The sequence below is a fragment of the Lissotriton helveticus genome, chromosome 3_1, assembly GCF_964261635.1.
Source record: "Lissotriton helveticus chromosome 3_1, aLisHel1.1, whole genome shotgun sequence".
Taxonomy (NCBI): Eukaryota; Metazoa; Chordata; class Amphibia; order Caudata; family Salamandridae; genus Lissotriton; species Lissotriton helveticus.
This window is the reverse complement of record NC_136061.1, coordinates 925,379,192-925,400,037: the sequence shown is the minus strand read 5'-3', so window position 1 is coordinate 925,400,037 and position 20,846 is coordinate 925,379,192. Positions and strand designations below refer to the sequence as shown.

The window sequence follows — 20,846 nt, the reverse complement described above, 5'->3', positions numbered from 1 at the left end:
CAGGCCACGTGGCTCTGGGAGCTGGGCTCCTGGTCACTTGCTCAGGTCAAGGGGGGGGGGGGGGGAAGTAAGATAGGACAGAGAGGTCATAGCCAGCGGCACTCGGGCGGCTGGGTGCAGGGTGCTTTTGAGCAGTCGGGCGCTCAATGTTATCCAATGAGGATCTTGAAAAAAGAACAAAGGCTGCAGGCTCGAGGACGGTGACTGTCCAGGGGCGACCATCACTTCGAGAGGTAAGTTGGGATCTTGGAGCACTGGTAGGTACCCCAAAGGGAGGCACAGGGGGCCACGGGGCGCTGGGTGCAGGGGTGTCTTTGGGGGTCGGAAAAGCTTACCCTCAGCTGGTCGCGGTTGGGGTGGCCCCTGGTTCTGAGTCTGCAAGCGTCAGCTGGTTCGTCGAGGAGGGTCTTTGGGCACTGGACTTCGGGTCCCAGTCGCCGGGGGGACGTCCTCGTGGTGTTGGTTCGGGTCAGCCCGGGCTTGGCTGGTGCAGAGTGGGCTGGTCCGGAGCTTCCTGGTGGGCACCAGGTGGGTTGTTGCAGCAGAGCCTCTGCTGATGGGAGTCCCAATCTTCGAGAGGGTCAAGGCAGGCAGGTCCTCTGGGTGTCCCAAGGTTGCTGTCCGCGGAGTTCGCTGGGATTAGGCAGGAGCAGGATCAACAGGCCGTTAGGGCTGGGGCCAAGTCAGTTGTTGTTGTCCTGTTAGCAGCTGCGCGGCGGGTCTTCTTCTTGATCTTCTTTTGATATCGGGATCTGAGGACGGAAGGTTCAGGGAGCCCCTAAATACTAAATTTAGGGGCGTTACAGGTAGGGCAAGTGCAGAACCAATGGGTCCCTGTCCTGGGGTGAGTACACCCCCTAGCCTGCTTCTCTTTTGTGGGAGGGGGGCAGGAGCCTAGCTGGGATTGGGCAGGGCTCCCCATCTACAAGATGGCCGTAGCCCGGGGTCGTGCTTCACCTCGCCTCCTCCTTCCTGACGTAGTTTTTCCCGCCAGTCTTCCCGCCAGAGTGAGGGTAGAACGGGTGGGGGCAAGTTGCTGGGTACAGCAAATGGTCTGGATAAGCTCTCAGAGGCGGTATGCCTTTGAAGCTTCCCCCTGTTCATCCTGGGGGAGGAGACATAGCACCTCGCCCAGGAAGTGCATTGTTGCAGGCCCAAGAGAGCGGGGGGCTCTCCACCCAAGGGTCCAGCAACATGTCTGCTGTGTGGCAGCCTCTGCAGCCACTCAGCCCAGACGTGGATTGTAGGTTCGGGTTTTGGAGGGCATCCCTAAGATGCCCTCTGATGCATTTTACATTAAATCTCACACTGGCATCAGTGCGGGTTTAATGTGCTGAGAAGTTTGGTATAAACTTGTCAGTCTTCAGTGTAGCCATTAAGGTGCTGTGGAGTTCATAATGACAACCTCCCAGCACCATATACTCTTAAATGCATCACTGCACTTACAGTGCCCAGGAATGGACCTGGGTACTGTAGGGGCACAGGACTCATGCCCCTGTGCCCTCACCTCTGGCATGGGGCACCCAGCTAGAGGGGTGACTGAAGTATGCCAGGGCAGTGGGTTTTGTGGGCATGGCACACAGATGTGTGCCATGTCGACTCTTGTTTTAGTTCTGTACTAAGGCACTCAGCATGCAAAGGCAGGGTGTGGGTGCCAGGGTACAGGGCCCCTGAGGGTGGCACAATAAGTGCTGCAGCCCTCAGGGGTCTCCTCTGCTCACCATGCCCTGGATACCTAGGGTACCATCTACTGGGGGATGACAGGTGGCCAGAGGTGCCAATTGGGTATTTTGTTTCCGCATAGCTTTTCTTTTTAGGGAAGGAACACATGCCCTGGGTACCTGATTGGCAGGGACCCAGGGCACACTCAGTCTAGCACATCAGCAGTTCAGAAAAAAGTGGGGGCATACCAAGGCAAGAAATCTGGCACTTTCTCACAGACACGCTGATAGAAGTTTCATCCGGTGCTCCCGCCTTGACTTCGGCTTCAGCTGTTGGCACGCCGCGCAATCAGTGGTGCCGTGATCTTCCCCCAAACACCACATGCAAATGAGCTGCGGGGCCGTCGCCGACATGAGATGCCCACAAAACATGCAATGATTTGAAGCCCGAAGGCATTCGCACACTGTTCCACCAAAAAAGAAATGGAAGAAAAGGGGGCCTAACAGGCCCGTAGCAAGGACCGGATCCGCGTTGCAAGCGGTAAAGGAAAAAACTGACATAGGCGTACCGGGGCGGGTCTTATGTGACCTCGCTGACGTCACGTACGCGGACGACGCGGAGTCGCGTGATGTCACCCCGCCCCCAGCGAGCAGGGATGCTGTGGCAAAAAGTTTTTCGGATCCAGTCTCACGCCTGGGGAAAATTTTACGTGAAGTACTCTGCGGCTAGTAGTCTCTATCAGATGATATTTTTCCTGTACTGGGTGGGTCTTAGCTTGCCAGTATGGATAAACATGTGTTCCCCTTTGTCTGAGATGTGGTGCAACCATAGCTAGACATTTTGTTAACACTTGTGGAGATGATTTTATTCTGAATGGTAGACTCTTGAATTGGTAGTGTCTTGTCTATCACAAACCTGAGGAATCGCTTGTGTTGTCTATTCACTGGTATGTGTAAGCAGGCTTCTTTGAGATCTAAGGTTGCCATGTAGTCTCTTTTTCCTATCAGACTGATGACTTCTTGCAGTGCTGTCCTCTTGAATTTTTGTGTTTTCATGAACTTTAGTGTCCTTAGGTCCAGTATTGGTCTTAATGTCTTGTCTAGTTTCGGTACCAGGAAGTAGTCTGCGTACACCTCCTTTGAGCCTTCGTTTTGGGGATACATTTCCATAGCTTGTTTACTTAATAACTCTTCCAAGTCATTGTTGTTCATCTTCCTTTATTTCCTTTTTAGTGGTGGTAACTTTGTTTACACTATACAATAACCATATCTTACATCATTTAGTAACCATTCGTCAGAGGTCATCTTTTGCCATTCCTTTAAGAATCCTCAGAATATTTCTCCTACTGGTGACTTTAGGAGGGTGTACTGGGAAGCAGTCACCTGCTGGCATGGGTTTCCCTTTTTAGAATTCCCCCTCTTCAGCGGCCGTGAAAGGGCTGTCTGGCACTTGGCTGAATTGGCATTGTGGTGAAGTGGTAACTTCACTCCATCGGTGGCTGAAAGTTGTGTGCGTGGTGTGTGGATGTATGACTCCTATGAGGCTGTTCTCTTCCTCTGGGCCATGCCTACTCTGAATGTTCCCTTGTTCTGCTAGGGTCTCATGATCTTGGCTGTTTCCTTTACCTTTTTCATGCACTGTGGCCCCTCGTCCACTACCTCTAGAAACAGGCTGTCTGTCCCCTGTGAAGGGCATGTTAATTATAGCTGACTGGACCTCCTGTCTGAATACTGAGATTCTCTGCCAAGTGTGACTCCGTAAGGTGGGGCCGAGCAGAGTTTATTTGTACTCTTCTGGCAGGTGTTCCATAAGTTCTTCCATCTGATCCCACTGCTGGTGTGCGTGCTTGTTCAGCAGTAATGCAGTGGCGCAAAGCCAACTCAAATGTTCTGCTAATCTCTCCATTTTTCTCCCCACCATGTCTACTCTTGTTACAGACCTTGTGTCTTTTTGGGCGTACTTGTGGTGGCACTTCGGGCAAAATCTAAAGGGGGCAACGCTGTGTTGGTGTTCTCACCTTTAGTATTTCTCTGTGGTTTTCAGTGTTCTTTCAGTTCTTTTCCTGTTTTTAAGTGTTGTCACACATACCCTTTCCTCTGCAGTGCTTTTGACCAAAAAACTATTCTCCTTGGCGCATATTCTTCTTTGACTTGTGGAAAAGTAAATTTTGCCATGTTCTGTGTCCCTACGTGTCATCCATCATATGTTATGTGTGTATGATTAAATATGCATATGCATTCCCCATGTTCGAATAATGACGCAATTACAGTTGTGTCCACCTCTAGTATGCCAGTTTCCAGTCCTCGTGAATACTACGAATATCAGGCCTATGTAAAGCTACGTTACCACGTTTCTCAGTGTGCACGTTATTCCATTATAAAGTCCCCGTTTCCAGGCCTCAAAAGGGCCTGGACACCAGATTCAGCTCCTGTCTCCTGAAACTTCGCTGAGGAGCGATACAGCCCCCACCTGTATCCTCGACCCTTCACTTACTTCCTGCCTCACAGTGCCCGGCCCAGCCTGGCTCAGTCTCTGAGTCTGCCAAGAATATGTTATGATTCCAGCTATCAGTTCAGTCCTCCTTCTCTGCATTCCTAAGCTACTGAACTGCATCAATAGTTTCCGTCATTGTCTAGCCTTCACGTCTCCACGTTAGAGAAATACTGCATTTAATGGTCATTTAATATTCTTCATCACGCACTACACGTAGAATAATGCATGGTCCAGTCTTAGAGTCTGTTAGCCTTTCCTCTCCTGACTTCTAGTTTATATCAACATGTTCTCTAAACATCAGATACTAGATACTGTTTAGGTACATGTCGCCCTGACTCTCCAGACTTCAGTCTCTGCTCCTAGCACAGAGTTCATAGCCCCCAGCTTCTCCTAGTAACACGTCACTGCTAGTTTGCGCGCACCATCAGGTTAGAGGTCCCGGCTCCTTAGGTAGCCCCCTCCATGGTTTCCGCCCCATTTATGACATATTCTGTTACGTTTGCATCACATGTCTATGTATACGCCCTGTTACACCTCTTTTCGCCCTTATCTTTCGCGACTGCTACGCGTCACGCCTTCTGCTCCACCCACTGCTACGCCTACTGCAATGTAATGCTATGTGTTTGCGTTATGTATATATGCTCATGTATTGTTATTAAAAGTAAGCGCGCTCATCCCAGATCCAGCCCCAGCAGCTGCTGGGCCCTGTCATCCTATTCCTATGCAGGTTGTCCTGTTCCTGTCCTTATGCTGTATTAAACCTGCAAAACTCCTACTACCTCGAATCTTGACTTATTTATTGAGCTATCTGTTATGATATATGTCTAGTCAAAAAGAGAGGTATTATTTATTTATTTACCACATAATGGCGCCCGAACAGGGACTTGCCCTTTCCCCACGCGTCGGTGAAGCCACGCCGACCCCCTGACCCTCTGCAGCCGTGACGGAACCATACCGTGCACATGCAGATATTTCTGCTTCAAGTATCCCTCAGGCCCACGGAGGAGACGGAGGAGGCGGTCCAGCATCCAAACGAGACGGTGGAGGAACGCGGCGAGTCCCGACCAGAGCCCAAGCCGAGAGTCCAAGGTCCGAGGTATCCGGAGGTCCACCCGTAACTGAAGTCCGAGTTCGTCGTCCGTCGTCGTAGCAGTCCAGTCCGATCCGAGGCCTTCCGTTCTTGCTGCCCGGTGAGTACCATTACTGGGGTAGTATCTAGACAGGGTCAATCTAAATTGACTCTGGTCCGTGGGTTGGTGGTACACAGACTCACAAACGAAGCGTTCACCTAGGTGGATACGGGTCTTGATGCGTCCCTTTATGGGACCGGTATGTTCCGTACTGTTTCAGCAGTGCATCCAGTAAACTCTAGTCTGTTCCGTTCTCGAGAAATTCTTGTGTTTCTGTTCTCAGTATTCCAGGTAATATTCTGTCCGAACTGTTATGTTATGATGTTGTTCAATGTATTTCCAATGTCGTGGTATGCCTGAATTGTTTTCCCAGTTGTTATTGTTTCTCGTGTATTGTATTGTGTTCCGATTCAAGTTTACAATGTCTCTCTTTTCGAGATTACGTCAGCTAAAAACTAGAAAGGGTTTGTTAGAAGAAGCAGTTCCTGTTCCGCCGAGGGACAGTCCAGGTCATTTTATGTATCAGAAGCATGGCATAAGCGCCATATTGTATCTAGATTTATGGGTAGAGTATACCAAACAGTTAGAAGAAAAGTATAGATGGCCCGTATCGGGTACATGGGATGCCGAGTGCATCATGCGAGTAGAAGAAGCATTATGGAAAAAGAAAGCCAGACAATCACAAGAAAGATGCCATCGAGTTATGGCGTAAAGAAGCTCATAAAAGAACTGAAAAAGAAATCAGAAAGTCAGAATTAAGTAGAGAATCCTTAGAACGAGCACAAGAAAAAGAACAAATCGAGATAGGTGAACAAGTCAAAGCCGAACAGTCAGACAGACAGAGGCATGCCCTTATTAGGGGTATGTATCCTCTCCTTGCCGAGGGCTTGCCAAAAGCGACCCCAGAGGCATCCAGTAATTTCCCGCCACCATTAGTTCCGACCAAGCTACGTCACAAACAGACCGCAGCTGATATTTTTATTTCGTCCTATTTGGACGACACAGTCCCAGAATATGCAAATCCTGTTCGCGCTCCGCCAGTCCCTGTAAATCAGGCACTTCCCGCTTCTCCAGACACCGGAGTACCTGTTACGGTACCCCCGGTCCAGTCCGTCATACAAGTCCAGCCTACATTTCCATTTCCCACTCTGCCAGGACGAAGAGCCTCAGTAGACCTAGACTCCAGTTTAGGGGCCGCAGGGGGAGGTATTCCTCAAACCCCGCCGCCACACAAGCGTCTAACGACAGCCGAATTACATGCACAAGCGTCACAGCGTACGCCCAGACATCAGACTGTAGCAGAAATAAGAAAATCCCTTGCCGAATGCGGCTATGATCCAGTCCCAGGCGAGGATAATATGGTTTTATATTCATTCCGCGTAAGAAAGGTGGCCGAGTATCTAGTCACCTTACCGAATATGAAAGAAGATCTAGACAGAATATATCGTTTCATCCGTACAGGGGATGATCCAGAAAGCATTAGCGAGGCCATGTCTCAAAGGAAAGCCGAGATCCAGCTCATGATATTAAAGTTTCTGATCAATTGTCTAATAAGAGAACAAGATTACCCGTCTAAAGATCCAGCCGAAATGAAAATCCTGACAAGGTGGAGTGATAATATAGCCGAGGGTAAGCACAAGACCGTCGGTGCTATGGAGAGTATGTACAAGAAAATCCGTAGAGAAATAATAAAATTACACGAACAGCGTAAAGCAGCACAAGTAAGCGAGAAAGAAAGTAACTCTGATACTGAAGAGGTAGAGGACGAGAATCCCGCCAGAATAGCGTATGTAGGAAAATCTAGATTTCCAGATCGCCATTTACGCCTAGAACACAAGTCTATTTTTCATTCTCCAGCACCAGAACAAGGTTCACTAGAACAAGTATTCCAAGCTACCGATCACATTCTGAAATCACGAATCGGTTACAGTGAGTTAAGTACCATGCATGAACAAGAACTAGCCCGATCAGCAGTCCGATGGATTACTGATTCTACCACTTTTCCAGACGAAATAGTGGCACAAATGTTTCTGAAAATGCCCCCAGCCGAGCAACGACTGGCGGGTATGTATATGATCCAGCACCACATTACTCTGTATGAGGGTCAACACTCTGATCCAGGTCCGTTACATGATGTCCTGAACGAGTTACTCCAGTATAGATGGAAAGGTCTAGGTACCGATTTAATTAGTGTCATTTTAGAACAGCGTCACAAATATAGAACGTTTCTGAACCCGCATTTTGTTCATGTCTCACCCCCAGAAAGTAAACCATTTTACATGGAAAGACAGAATCCGTTACGAGAAGTCCACCCAGTTAGAGGAACGGGTGGCGAACTAGAACGAGTGTTTGTTTACACTCCAATTACAAAGATGGAACTCCTCGAGATGAAGAAATTAATTCCCTGTCATGACAAAGATCCAGCAGGGTTCCATAGAGAATTAAAAGACATGCTCCGTATGGGAGAATACACATATCCAGATATAATTAAAATGTTAAAGGTTCTGCTGCCCGCAGGGGTGTATGAAAAGCTTAAGGAAAAAGAATGGGAGGTGGGAGAGAAAAAGATCGATTGGGCAGTTCTAGAAGCTGAAGACAAGGCACGAGTACCAGGTACCGGTCTTGGAGATAAATGTAAAGAATTACCAGAATTATTAATACAAGTTTTACCCAGATTATTGACAACTAGAAAAGAAGACTGGGATGCAATCTCAGCCTGTAAACAGAAACAAGACGAAGATATTAGTGATTTTTATTCTAGATTTGAAAAATGTTTCAGTATCAACAGTGGCCTCAAGACAAGTAGTGAGTCATACCCTCACCTTTTTGTTACTAAATTAGTCGAGAATTCAAGCCCACAAATTAAAAATCGAGTTTTGAAAGTCGAAAGTACCTGGCAAGCTAATACCCCGTCCCAGATGTTGCAAATGCTTCAATACCACCAGAACAGAATCAGAGAAGAGCAAGAACACGAAAGAAAACGTATGAAAGACACGAAAATGAAAGTACTAGTTGCACAATCTGTTCCTCAAGACAGTCAGAAGAGGGGTCCGAATCAAGCCAGTCATCCTGCAGCTCCCGTTAAAGGGAACTGCAATTATTGTAAACAGCCAGGTCATTTTATAAATGAGTGTACAGTTCTGAAACACAACATAGCTACTGGTAAGACTAAAGAAAGACCACGTCCGCCTAGACAAGAACAAGTTTCACAGACTCCTCAGCCACAGAATGCACCACAGACAGTTACCGCACCGCAGCCTATTGCTGCAACACAGCACGTTACACAGCAGATGTATCAGTATGCACAGTCTGAGTATCCAGAGTACCAGCAGTATTCATGAAACAGCCTAGAGAGGGAGGTAGGCTTGCCTCTCATAGAGATACCTGTAGATCAAGAAGGTCCCTATGTTCATAGTCAAGTATTAGGGAAAGACAGAAAGTTTTTGATTGATACAGGGGCAAGTAGGACCACAATTAGTCACGCCGAAGTTCCAGGGGCTCCGCTCTCAGGCTCAAGAAATGTTTCCCTTGGATTTTCAGGAAAACCTATCGTAAATGAGATTTCAAAGCCAGTTACTCTAGAAGTAGGTCCATTGTCCCGCACTACTGATCTGTTACTTACTAAGTCATGTCCAGAAAACCTATTAGGCATTAAAACACTGAAAGAGTTAGGTGCAGTTATATGCTGTTCCCCAGAGGGAATACGATTGTTCCTACGTGACTTTAAGGGTCACTATGTATTACGAGATTTTGATTCAAGACTGTCTAATGTTCCGCAGAACTTATGGGCGCAAGGTCCAACTGATGTAGGTTACATGCAAATCACACCCTATCGTGTGACTCTCAAGCCAGGTGTAGTGTTACCACGAATCAGACAGTACAGATTGCCACCTGAGGCTGTAGCAGCCTTATCCAAAATTATTGACGAGCTCATCGCTCAAGGAGTAGTTGTAGAAACTGACTCCAACGTATGCAATTCTCCGATCATTCCAGTCATGAAACGTACTGATCCAAATGCACCCCCCGTATATCGATTAGTGATCGACCTACGAGAACTTAATAAATGTATTATTCCCCAGTACCCAGTTGTCCCAGATATCTCTTCCCTATTGACAGCCATTGATTCCGAAGCCATGTTCTTTACTGTAATCGACCTCAAGAATGCATTTTTTAGTGTTCCAATTCATCCAGACAGCCAGTTCCTTTTCGGATTTTGTTTAAATGGAAGGAGCTATATGTTTACACAAGCTCCTCAAGGTTTCACAGAAAGTCCTAGTATTTACAGTCAAGCACTTAAGAGACAACTAGACAACATTCACATGCCAACTGACACTGCCCTGCTCCAGTATGTCGATGATCTACTGATCACAGCCCGTTCTGAACGTGCATGCGAGCGAGCATCCCTTACAGTTTTGTATTTCCTAGCCGAGATGGGGCACAAGGTGTCCCCTTCTAAGCTTCAATTCTGTGTCCAGCAAGTGGTCTACTTAGGACACTTACTGTCCAAGAGGGGTAGGCAGTTGACACCAGACCGTATCCAGTTAATAGCGAGTCTTCCTCAGCCCAAGACCCAGAAGGAGGTACGTGCTTTTATCGGCCTTACTTCTTACTGCAGACAATGGATTCCTCAGTATGCATTTCTAGCCAAACCACTGATACAGTTAACGACACAGGAGGCAGCCGTATCGACTGTCCTCCCTTGGACATCTGAACATACACTTAGTTTCAATGAGTTAAAGAAAGCCCTATGCCAAGCTCCAGTTCTAGCGACACCGAACTACAGTAAGCCTTTTACACTTTTCGTCACTGAACGCGAAGGTACAGCATTATCTGTTCTCACACAAGATCAAGCAGGACAATACAAGCCCTGTGCTTATTTTTCGAGCACATTAGATCCTGTAGCCCAGGCTCTGCCTGCGTGCCTCAAGTCAGTTGCAGCCACAGCCCTAGCTATCAGACAAAGTGATTCCATAGTCTTAGGACATACCTTGACAGTACAAGTTCCACACTCTGTGGAAGTTCTTTTAAACCGAACACAAACTCAGCACTTGACAATTGCACGTTTAACAGGTTATGAATTGACACTGTTCCAGCCTCACATAGAAATCAGACGCTGCAACATTTTAAATCCTGCTACATTGTTACCATCAGTTAATTCAAATCCAGCCACACATGATTGCGTGGAAGTAGTTAACATTACGACAAAGCCAAGACAAGATCTGACAGATATTCCGTTACCAGATCCCGACCTGACACTTTATGTGGATGGTTCATGTATGAGAACAAGTACAGGAGAACTAGTCGCCGCGTATGCAGTGACTACTGACACTAAAGTTATAGAGACACACCGTATTGATACCCTGTCCGCTCAAGCAGCAGAGCTAGTTGCTCTGACACAAGCCTGTATACATGCCAAGAACCAGAGAGTTAATGTTTACACAGATTCACGCTACGCATTCGGAGTTGTACACGACTTCGGAGTGCTCTGGCAGGAGAGAGGTTTCATGACTTCTCATGGAACCAAGATTCAGCATGGTCTCCTTATTCAAGCTCTGTTAGATGCAATACATTTGCCGACATCTATTGCTATCATGAAATGCAAAGCACATACGAAAGTTACTGACATTATTTCTCAAGGTAACGATCTAGCAGATCGCACAGCCAAGTTTACAGCACAGACTCCAGACATTCAAGTTAATCCGACACAGACACATACTCCAGATCCGACTACATGTATGACAGTTAAGGACCCTACACAAGATGTCATAGATATCCAGTTACATGCTACTCCCGAAGAAATCAAGAAATGGTCCGAACAAGGAGGGGTCCAGACAGATCAAGGATGGTTAACGAAGGGTAGAGCCACATGGTTTCTCCCCGACTCTATGGTTCAAGTCATTATTAATACCGCACATAGTCCAGCACATTTAGGAGAAAAAGCTATGTTAGACAGTATCCAGAACATTTGGTTCAACAAGCATTTACGAGCTGCAGCTAAGCAGAAAGTCCGTACCTGTATGATATGTTGTCAGTTTAATCCAGGTAAAAGTGTCCCGGTGGAACAAGGTGGATTCCAGCCCCCTGACCACCCTTTTGAAGTCCTCCAGATGGATTATATTCAGATGGAGCGATGTCGAGGTTTCAAGTATGTTCTTGTAGTTGTATGCGCTTTGTCCAGGTGGACAGAAGCATATCCAGTCCCAGATTACACAGCCGCGACCACTGCCAAGCAGTTGGTTCGTGAGTTCTTCCCCCGTTATGGACTCCCTAGAGTCGTATATTCTGACAACGGCCAGCCATTCTCATCTGAACTCATGAAGCATGTTTCCCTTTTGCTAGGGTACCAGTGGAAGTTCCATTGTGTACGCCATCCTGAAGCAGCCGGTCTCGTAGAGAGACATAACCAGACCCTGAAAATCCGTATTGCAAAAGTGTGTAAAGAAAAAGGTGTGGACTGGCTAGTAGCTCTGCCAGTCGCTTTGTTTTATATGCGCATGGTCGCACATTCCAGATCAGGTCTGTCCCCGTATGAGGTCGTTTTCGGCCGCCCCCCTAATATGTGGGGTACTCCTAGACCCCGAAGTATTACCGATGTTTCAAGTAATATGCTGACAGATTACCTAGCTTCCTTGATGTCTGCCCTCAACTCATGTCGTTCACAGGTTGCTGCCGCATTTCCAGACAATACCGAGGTGGCACCGCATGAAATCGTTCCAGGATCCATGGTGATGGTCCGCAACTTTGACAGATCAAGTCCGCTGGAGCCTCGTTGGAAAGAGCCCCGACAGGTCCTCCTCACCACCCGTACAGCCGTGAAGTTGGAAGGACGCAAAGGCTGGGTGCACCTTTCTCATGTCAAACTTTTTAATGGACTGAAACCCGTCTTAAAGAACATTTCCCAGGATTTGAAGGATTGCCAAAATATTGTTCTCAAGGACTGTCCCGCAAAAGACATTGCTACAACCCCTCCCCTGTTAGAGAAAACTCCGCAACAGGAGTACAAGCTAAAACTCCGGTCTAGTAAAATAAGTCAGTCAGTTTGATTGTCTAAGTCCTCCCCTAGGTGAAACGGTTAGACTGTTTCTGACATGTATAAAATAGACCCCCTAGTGAGAGAGTTAGTCAAAACTCAATCCGATGTATCGTTTTTCTATGTTTCATATTATTTCTCAGCATTATGATTTCCTGCACCAGTTATGCATTTTTCTTGTATTTCCCAGTTCTTCATGTAAATAAGTCTGCTAATGCTACAGTAGAGCACACGTTTAGTGATCTGCCTCCTCATGAACTCTCTTACCGCCTCGCCATGCGTAATAACTCCTTTATCCGCATGTTACATTACTCACACCAGACCAGCAATGCCACTAATTGTTGGGTGTGTGGTCGACTCCCCCCTTTCCAGACACAGAAGGGAGTTCTGCCACTTTTTCCTTATCCATTTTCACATAATGGTTCGTGTGGAGCATGGTCCACGTTAACGTCATCCTCAACAGATATGTCTTTTCTTAACAGTACATGTTTTCCAGACAAACAAGGTCTTCCCCACCGAACAGGTTTAGATCTAGAAAATGAAGTGTATAATTTAGGTAATTATTCGTCGAATTTCATGGTCTTGAATGTTCAGTCTGATACTACTCCAGACTTACCTGCTATTTCAGTACTGCCAGTCAAAGGTGAATTATGTGTCCGAAATTATGGTTCCGTACACGTAGGACATAGTGATTGTACTACTATTGTCAAGTATAGTGACAGTGGGAAATCTATTTTCAAAGCTTCACGTCATTCTTATTTTATTTGTGGTCAAACCGCGTATGTTCGTCTGCCCCTCGATTGGGAGGGAACCTGTTACATTGCCTTCCTACTGCCACCTGTTTTCCTAGCCCCACCTGATTATCATAGAAACACACATCTAGTACACATTAGACATAGAAGGGAGTCCCCAATTGTCGATTATACTGAAACTGCTCTAGAACAGTATACAGATTTCAACAGAGGTTTCTTCTTCTTTATAGGACCTATCCAGAATAGTAAGCTAATCCGTAGGTTAACCAGAACCCTTGAAGCTGTAGTAAATGAGACTGCCTCTGCTCTAGGTAATTTAACTGAAGAGCAATCTGCTATGAGATTTGTCGTTTTACAGAATCGTCTCGTCCTTGACGTCATACTGGCCGATAGGGGCGGGGCCTGTAGAGTCATGGAATCTAGTTGCTGCATTTTCATTCCAAATAACGCGCCGTCTGTTTATTCAGCTATAATCAGACTCCATAAAATTGCCCATCTGATACACCAAGACCCAGGCATCTGGACATGGTCCGGTTGGTTCTGGAATATAATTTCCGCATGGGGATGGAAAATATTGTCCTTTCTAGGTATTGCAGTAGCGATCATATTCAGCTGCTGCCTCTGTATACAATGTGGCCCTGCGATTTGCGGCATTTGTGCTACCTCTTGTATTCCTAGTCCCAAGCCCCGTTCTAAATCCCGTTCCAGGATAATTCGAGACGAGCAAATGATACTGTATGAAATGATAGACGGTATCATGAAAATTGATGTTTCCTGATGGAAACGTAGTGACAAGGAGGGAATGTGGAAAAGTAAATTTTGCCATGTTCTGTGTCCCTACGTGTCATCCATCATATGTTATGTGTGTATGATTAAATATGCATATGCATTCCCCATGTTCGATTAATGACGCAATTACAGTTGTGTCCACCTCTAGTATGCCAGTTTCCAGTCCTCGTGAATACTACGAATATCAGGCCTATGTAAAGCTACGTTACCACGTTTCTCAGTGTGCACGTTATTCCATTATAAAGTCCCCGTTTCCAGGCCTCAAAAGGGCCTGGACACCAGATTCAGCTCCTGTCTCCTGAAACTTCGCTGAGGAGCGATACAGCCCCCACCTGTATCCTCGACCCTTCACTTACTTCCTGCCTCACAGTGCCCGGCCCAGCCTGGCTCAGTCTCTGAGTCTGCCAAGAATATGTTATGATTCCAGCTATCAGTTCAGTCCTCCTTCTCTGCATTCCTAAGCTACTGAACTGCATCAATAGTTTCCGTCATTGTCTAGCCTTCACGTCTCCACGTTAGAGAAATACTGCATTTAATGGTCATTTAATATTCTTCATCACGCACTACATGTAGAATAATGCATGGTCCAGTCTTAGAGTCTGTTAGCCTTTCCTCTCCTGACTTCTAGTTTATATCAACATGTTCTCTAAACATCAGATACTAGATACTGTTTAGGTACATGTCGCCCTGACTCTCCAGACTTCAGTCTCTGCTCCTAGCACAGAGTTCATAGCCCCCAGCTTCTCCTAGTAACACGTCACTGCTAGTTTGCGCGCACCATCAGGTTAGAGGTCCCGGCTCCTTAGGTAGCCCCCTCCATGGTTTCCGCCCCATTTATGACATATTCTGTTACGTTTGCATCACATGTCTATGTATACGCCCTGTTACACCTCTTTTCGCCCTTATCTTTCGCGACTGCTACGCGTCACGCCTTCTGCTCCACCCACTGCTACGCCTACTGCAATGTAATGCTATGTGTTTGCGTTATGTATATATGCTCATGTATTGTTATTAAAAGTCAGCGCGCTCATCCCAGATCCAGCCCCAGCAGCTGCTGGGCCCTGTCATCCTATTCCTATGCAGGTTGTCCTGTTCCTGTCCTTATGCTGTATTAAACCTGCAAAACTCCTACTACCTCGAATCTTGACTCTTATTTATTGAGCTATCTGTTATGATATATGTCTAGTCAAAAAGAGAGGTATTATTTATTTATTTACCACAGACTCCGGAGCTTTTGTTTAGGCTTCCAGACCCAGCGGCAGTAAAAAGAATTTAAAGATGGCAACTGCGTAAAAGGATTTTCAGGGCATGCATTTGACAACACTCAAGGAGAGGTTTAAGTCCAAATGGTTGACGACGCCAACCAGAAAAAACAAGCCTTTACAATGCAATGGTCTCGGCATTGTTATAGTTAGAGCTATTGGCATTGCTCATGACATTTTTTTTAATGTTTTTGTTTTTAAAACATAAATAAATGGCATTGTCATTTACAATGCCAATAGCTTAATCTCTCGCAAATGCGAGACCTATTGCATTTGCACCCACACACAGAGCCACACACACAAAGCCACCCACACACACATACATAGCCACCCACAGTCATTCACAGAGCCCCCCCACACGCACACAGAGCCACCCACACAGAGCCACCTACAAAAAAAGCTACTCACAGAGCCACACACAGAGCCCCACACACACACACACACACCGAGAGCCCCACACATACACACAGAGCCCCACACATACACACAGAGAGCCCCACACACACAGAGCCCCATACATACACACACAGAGCCCCCCGACACACACACAGAGCCCCCCGACACACACACAGAGCCCCCGACACACAGAGCCCCCCCCCACACACACACAGCCCCCCCACACACACACAGAGCCCCCCCCACACACACACACACAGAGCCCCCCCCACACACACATAGAGCCCCCCCACACACACACAGAGCCCCCCCACACACAAACACACAGAGCGCCCCACACACACACACACATAGAGCGCCGCACACACACACACACACACACAGAGCGCCGCACACACACACACAGAGCGCCGCACACACACACACACACACACACACACAGAGCGCCACACACACACACACAGAGCGCCGCACACACACACACAGAGCGCCGCACACACACACACAGAGCGCCGCACACACACACACAAAGCCCGAGATCATCTGTTTAGTATGTGTGCCGAAACTGGGCTAATGGAGGAGGAGCGCTCCACACCACCATGTTTCTCCGAGGCAAAGCAGAAATGCCTCGGAGAAATGCGCCGCCATTTTGCGACTGGGGGGTGTGTTTTTAGCAGTTGAGTGACGGATGACGTCACGGCTTAAAAACTGCAAAAAACACGCCCCCGAATCGCAAAAAGACGGGGCTTGAACGGAGTGGCGCCCCTCTCCTCCAATGGCTGGCCTCTGTTTAGGAAGCCAGCCAATGGAGAAGAGGGGCGGGTTCAAGCCCCACTGTAGCCAAAACATAAAATCACGGACTCCGCCCACTGCTTACGCAGTGCGACGCAGGCCGAGACCTAAAAAGCAAGAGAGACTTCAAGGAGGCAATTCCGGACCCAACCACAAGATGGTGGCATAATGCACTGCATGTGAATCCAGAAAAGATTCAAAGTACAAAACCATTGGTTCTTCCTGATAGTTTAACCCTTCCTAATATTCGTTCAAATGATACCTGAAGGACAAAGTGGTCGGAGTGAAACATTTCCATTGGAATCACAGGCAAGATCAGTGGATGATGATGGGGATTTTAAGTCAGATTGTCTTTTGATGGGCATGTCATTAATCGGATGGTTCATTGTCAAAAATTTTGATTACATTTTTCCTTTACAGTACTATTCAAGAGATTACTGTCAGCCTATCTGGATTACTATCTGAGCTCTGAAGGCCTCTAGAGGCGGTTTTCCAGAGGTAGATAATGGATTATCCTCAGACTACGCTCTATGAGGCGATTTGTCATCCTCCATATGCCATTTAAGTTGGCCTTTAGCTTTATGGATACTGCTATGAGGAGACCATTCATCTAAGAAGCCCTAGTTGACTTCTAGCACCAATGGAGTAAGTACTTCCCTGTCATTTATGGTTTTTGACAAGAATTTCCACCATATCTTACAGTCCGTAGCCTTATACTGTGGGTAAAGGCACCTTCATTGTGTGATTCATTCAATAACAATCTTTTGCCAACAGAAATCCCAAGCTCTGAATAAAGTCTATTTGTGAAAATGAAGGATCAGACATTGCTGAAAAGAAAACAAGATTTCCTAGCTATCACAGATCACTTTTCCAGTGGCATTGATATACAGAATGCCAAAAAGTATATATTCAGGGAATTCTAAGGAAAAAATGTTGTTCAGAGTAGTCTCTGAGCAGAGCTCGGAGATGGACTATTTTTCACAGGATGTTCAGCATTACAGCTATTGAAATACCACAGTGAGCATTCCCACCTTGACGATAGGGACAATTCAAGCATATGCATCTATTAAAGATATAACGCTGAAGAAAAAAAACATTCCTAAGGATTACTTTTTTGGCTGCTTTTCAAAGTATATTGTCTGAGTTTTCAAAGCCTTCTTCAAAGGATATGTGATTTCCAATATATAAGAGAAACCTTAACTCTGGCTTTTATACTTTACCTTTGACCAGGCAAAGCCTCCCCACTCACGATTTACTACTATGTTTGGTTTAGGCAAACCAAACTTTTACAATGCTAACCAGCATCACTTCAGTCCACTTCCACAAAGTGGTACAGAAAAGGTAAAATAAAATTCTGTTGCGAAAAGAAAGGCAAAGCACATAAAATCTCACACAAAGAATCAACTACAAGAAAAGAAAATATGCAACTGCTCAAAAAGAAGTTAAAGTAACTGTAATCAGTTGTTAGGATGCAATAGAAAATCAGAGTAGAAACAAGGAAATCTAGGCTCTAGGTTGACTGTCTTAGCATAAGAATAGCCCTGGTGCAAATAAGTGGCTCCAATGGTATAAGTAGACCAAATACGGAGGACCCTGTAGAGAATGTTACGCTTGCAAAATGTATTAAAGGTTACAGGGCACACAGCTAATTTTCAAACACAGCTGAACCTCAAAAACAAAAGAAAGAAATTGATTCTATGTTAAATTGAGACAAACTCACCCTTACAGGAGATGGACTTGGTGAAGCACTTTGAGCTTTCTTTGCTGGTGGTGCGGGTGACCACGTTGGCGAGGGAGTTCGTGATCTGGATGGTGATGGGGGTGGGAGCATCATTTTAGGTGGTGGCTCTGGTGATCCTGAGACGGATCTAGATGAAGACACTCTCCTCACAGGCAGTGGACTAGGAGAAGCCCTTAAAATGAAAATGGATGATCAAAAATCGCAAACAAATTCATGATGTTGCCATAAAATGTTGATGTGCAATACACTTTCATATTAACGAGCAACTTTAAGTCCGCTCATCAAAACGTTTAGCAAAATGTACATACCTATAACCCGCCAAAGCGTGTAATCATTCCTCCTGGAAATAATCTCTCATCACAGCACCTGGTCCTTCAAACTGACCTCTTTGCTACATGTTATAAAATCCAGACAAAAATATAACTCCCACCTACTACCTACCACTGACAAAACTTTTCATGAGTTACATAGGTAATCAACATCCTCATTCTTTCACTATCCCGGGACCAAACCAGTTCCATATTAATCCCCACCCAACCAACTTATCCAGACCTATTGGGTACATAGCTAAGGCCTCTCCATCACATTACCCTGATCTCCAGGATAATTTTATCCTTTTCCTCTGCCTCATGATAACACCTATATCCTTCCCCTATCTCCTTCCTTCCCACTTTCTAGTACCTCATCTCCACCTACCTCTTCCTCATTCCTCCCCTTGCCCTTCAAGAATACTCAACCCTTTCCCTTCTGACTGTATAACCCCAAACAATCGCTCCCATGGCTATCCTGACTACAATCGCCCTCACATGTATTGCTTCTCCTCACTAACTACTTTAAAGAACCTCTCTGGTATTCTCCTATATTTTCAAATCCTCATTTCATCTCTGTATCTTCCTCACTCCTCCCCCTTTTACCCATACACCAGCAGAAAGCTTATAAAGCCAGGCTCATCTATCTCTTGATATCTCATACTCCTCCTACTCCTCCTCTCTCCCTCAAATACCCACCCTCCAAAATCACCTGGACCTCACCACCTTTCACTGTCCCTTTTATTATGTCACTCGCTGGTTTGCTGGTACCTGAGCATGGCTTCACTGTTCCCAATCACATACTAAGAGTGGCACAACCTCAAACACTACTCACTATCCAGCACCACATTACCACACAATCCTTTAACAAAAAAAGCTTGTGAATATCGTCGACGTTACGTCAGACATTGACATTGGCCTGCTTTTTGTTATAGACCATGGCTATTAGACGATTCTGGGCCAATCCTCCATTAAACAATACCTGCAGGCTACGAAATCCTAGCAAAACATTACACCATTATAAAGACTGGAAGAGTGGCAGTTGTGCATACCTATAAAATCCATATTAAATGTCCCAATTCAGAATGCAAATTACTTCTGGACAATTGTCTCAGCTTGCTCACTTCCTCCTCAATTACAGACCATGCACAGCGCTCTGCTGTCTTTTGGTTAGGGTTGCTCTACACAAAAAAACATACATAGACCTCCCACTTACAACCACTCACTGTGAGAACTCATAATACACCGTCTTGGATATCACACAAACAATCTACATACTACACCCTTCTTAGAAAGTCAGTGGGAATCTTCTTCAGAACTTCAGGAATCAAGGGGATTGGGGTAAACATAATGCAGCTGAACGTTACACCTCAATTGAAAGACTGGAATTTTCTGAAAAGGTGAACAAGTCCACCTGAGGAGTGCCCCACTGGGCGAAGATGTCCTGGACTTCTTTTGGTAGGAGACGCCACTTGTGATCGGAAAGATAATGCTGACTCAGACTGTTGGCTCCACCATTCAGAGACCCGGCTATGTGATTGGCGAGGAGCCAGATCTCTTGACGGTGTTCCCAAGACCACAGTCTCAACGCTTCCAAGCAAAGGAGGTGAGACCTCTACTCCCCCTTGCTTGTTAACGTAGCACATCTGTCATTTTGTCCATCAAGATATGGATGGACTGACCTTGGATGGAAGGGGAGGAAGGTTTTGACCACCAGCCAAATTGCCCACAGTTCCAGCAGAATGATGTGAAGGATGTGATCTCCAGGTGGGTTCCCCAACCTAAGGTGGAGGTATCAGTCAAGTTACTACCCGTAGTAATAGTTGGAGGGTGAATGAAGGCCAACCCTCAGCTCAGGTTCGCCTAGATCCCCCACCTAGCCACTTCTGCTGTAGCACTGCGGAAGATCACAAGGGCATCAGACAGGTCCTCCAATACAGTTGCCACTACCTGCGGAGGCACCACCGCAGGCCCCTCCTGTGAAGTGTGTGACTAGGAGAATTCAGGAAGCCAGCAGATTTATTAACCTTAAGGCACTTACTATTGGGACTCGCTTCCTTAGTGAAAGGATGGGATAACTTCATGGAAATCTTTGATCCTCTAAAGAGTAGGAAAGGCGTGGGAAATGGAGGTGTCCAGTAACAACACTATAAACTGGAGTTGGGTGGGAGGGTCACAGGTGAGATTTGGACTAGTTGATGGAAAAGCCTAGGTCGAACAGAAGAGATGCTGTTGCCTGCAGACAATGCAACACAACCTCTGGCAAGCTGGTTTTGATTATCCAGTATTCCATGTATGGAAAGACGGGGATTCCTAACCTTTTGAGACGGGCCACAACCACTGCCATCACCTTCATGAAGACTCAAGGGGGTGTTTAGAACCGCCACAAATCTCAAGTACTTGTGGTGTGACATCAGATTAGCAATGTGGAAATACACCTCCTGCAGGTCGAGTGACACCACCCTGTCTCCAAGTTCCAGCACCAGTACAT

The 20,846-nt window shown here is 46.3% G+C and overlaps 1 protein-coding gene across 3 annotated transcripts in view; it reads right to left on the bottom strand.

Annotated features, from left to right (window-relative positions):
• The window catches only part of SRRM1 (serine and arginine repetitive matrix 1), an 836,097-nt gene that overhangs the window by 126,391 nt on the left and 688,860 nt on the right, over window positions 1-20,846 (bottom strand). For all 3 annotated transcript variants that reach the window (XM_078681268.1, XM_078681269.1, XM_078681270.1), the window contains one exon: window positions 18,027-18,219. In XM_078681268.1, the coding sequence (XP_078537394.1) occupies window positions 18,027-18,219 (193 nt within the window). The remainder of the gene's footprint in view (window positions 1-18,026; window positions 18,220-20,846) is intronic.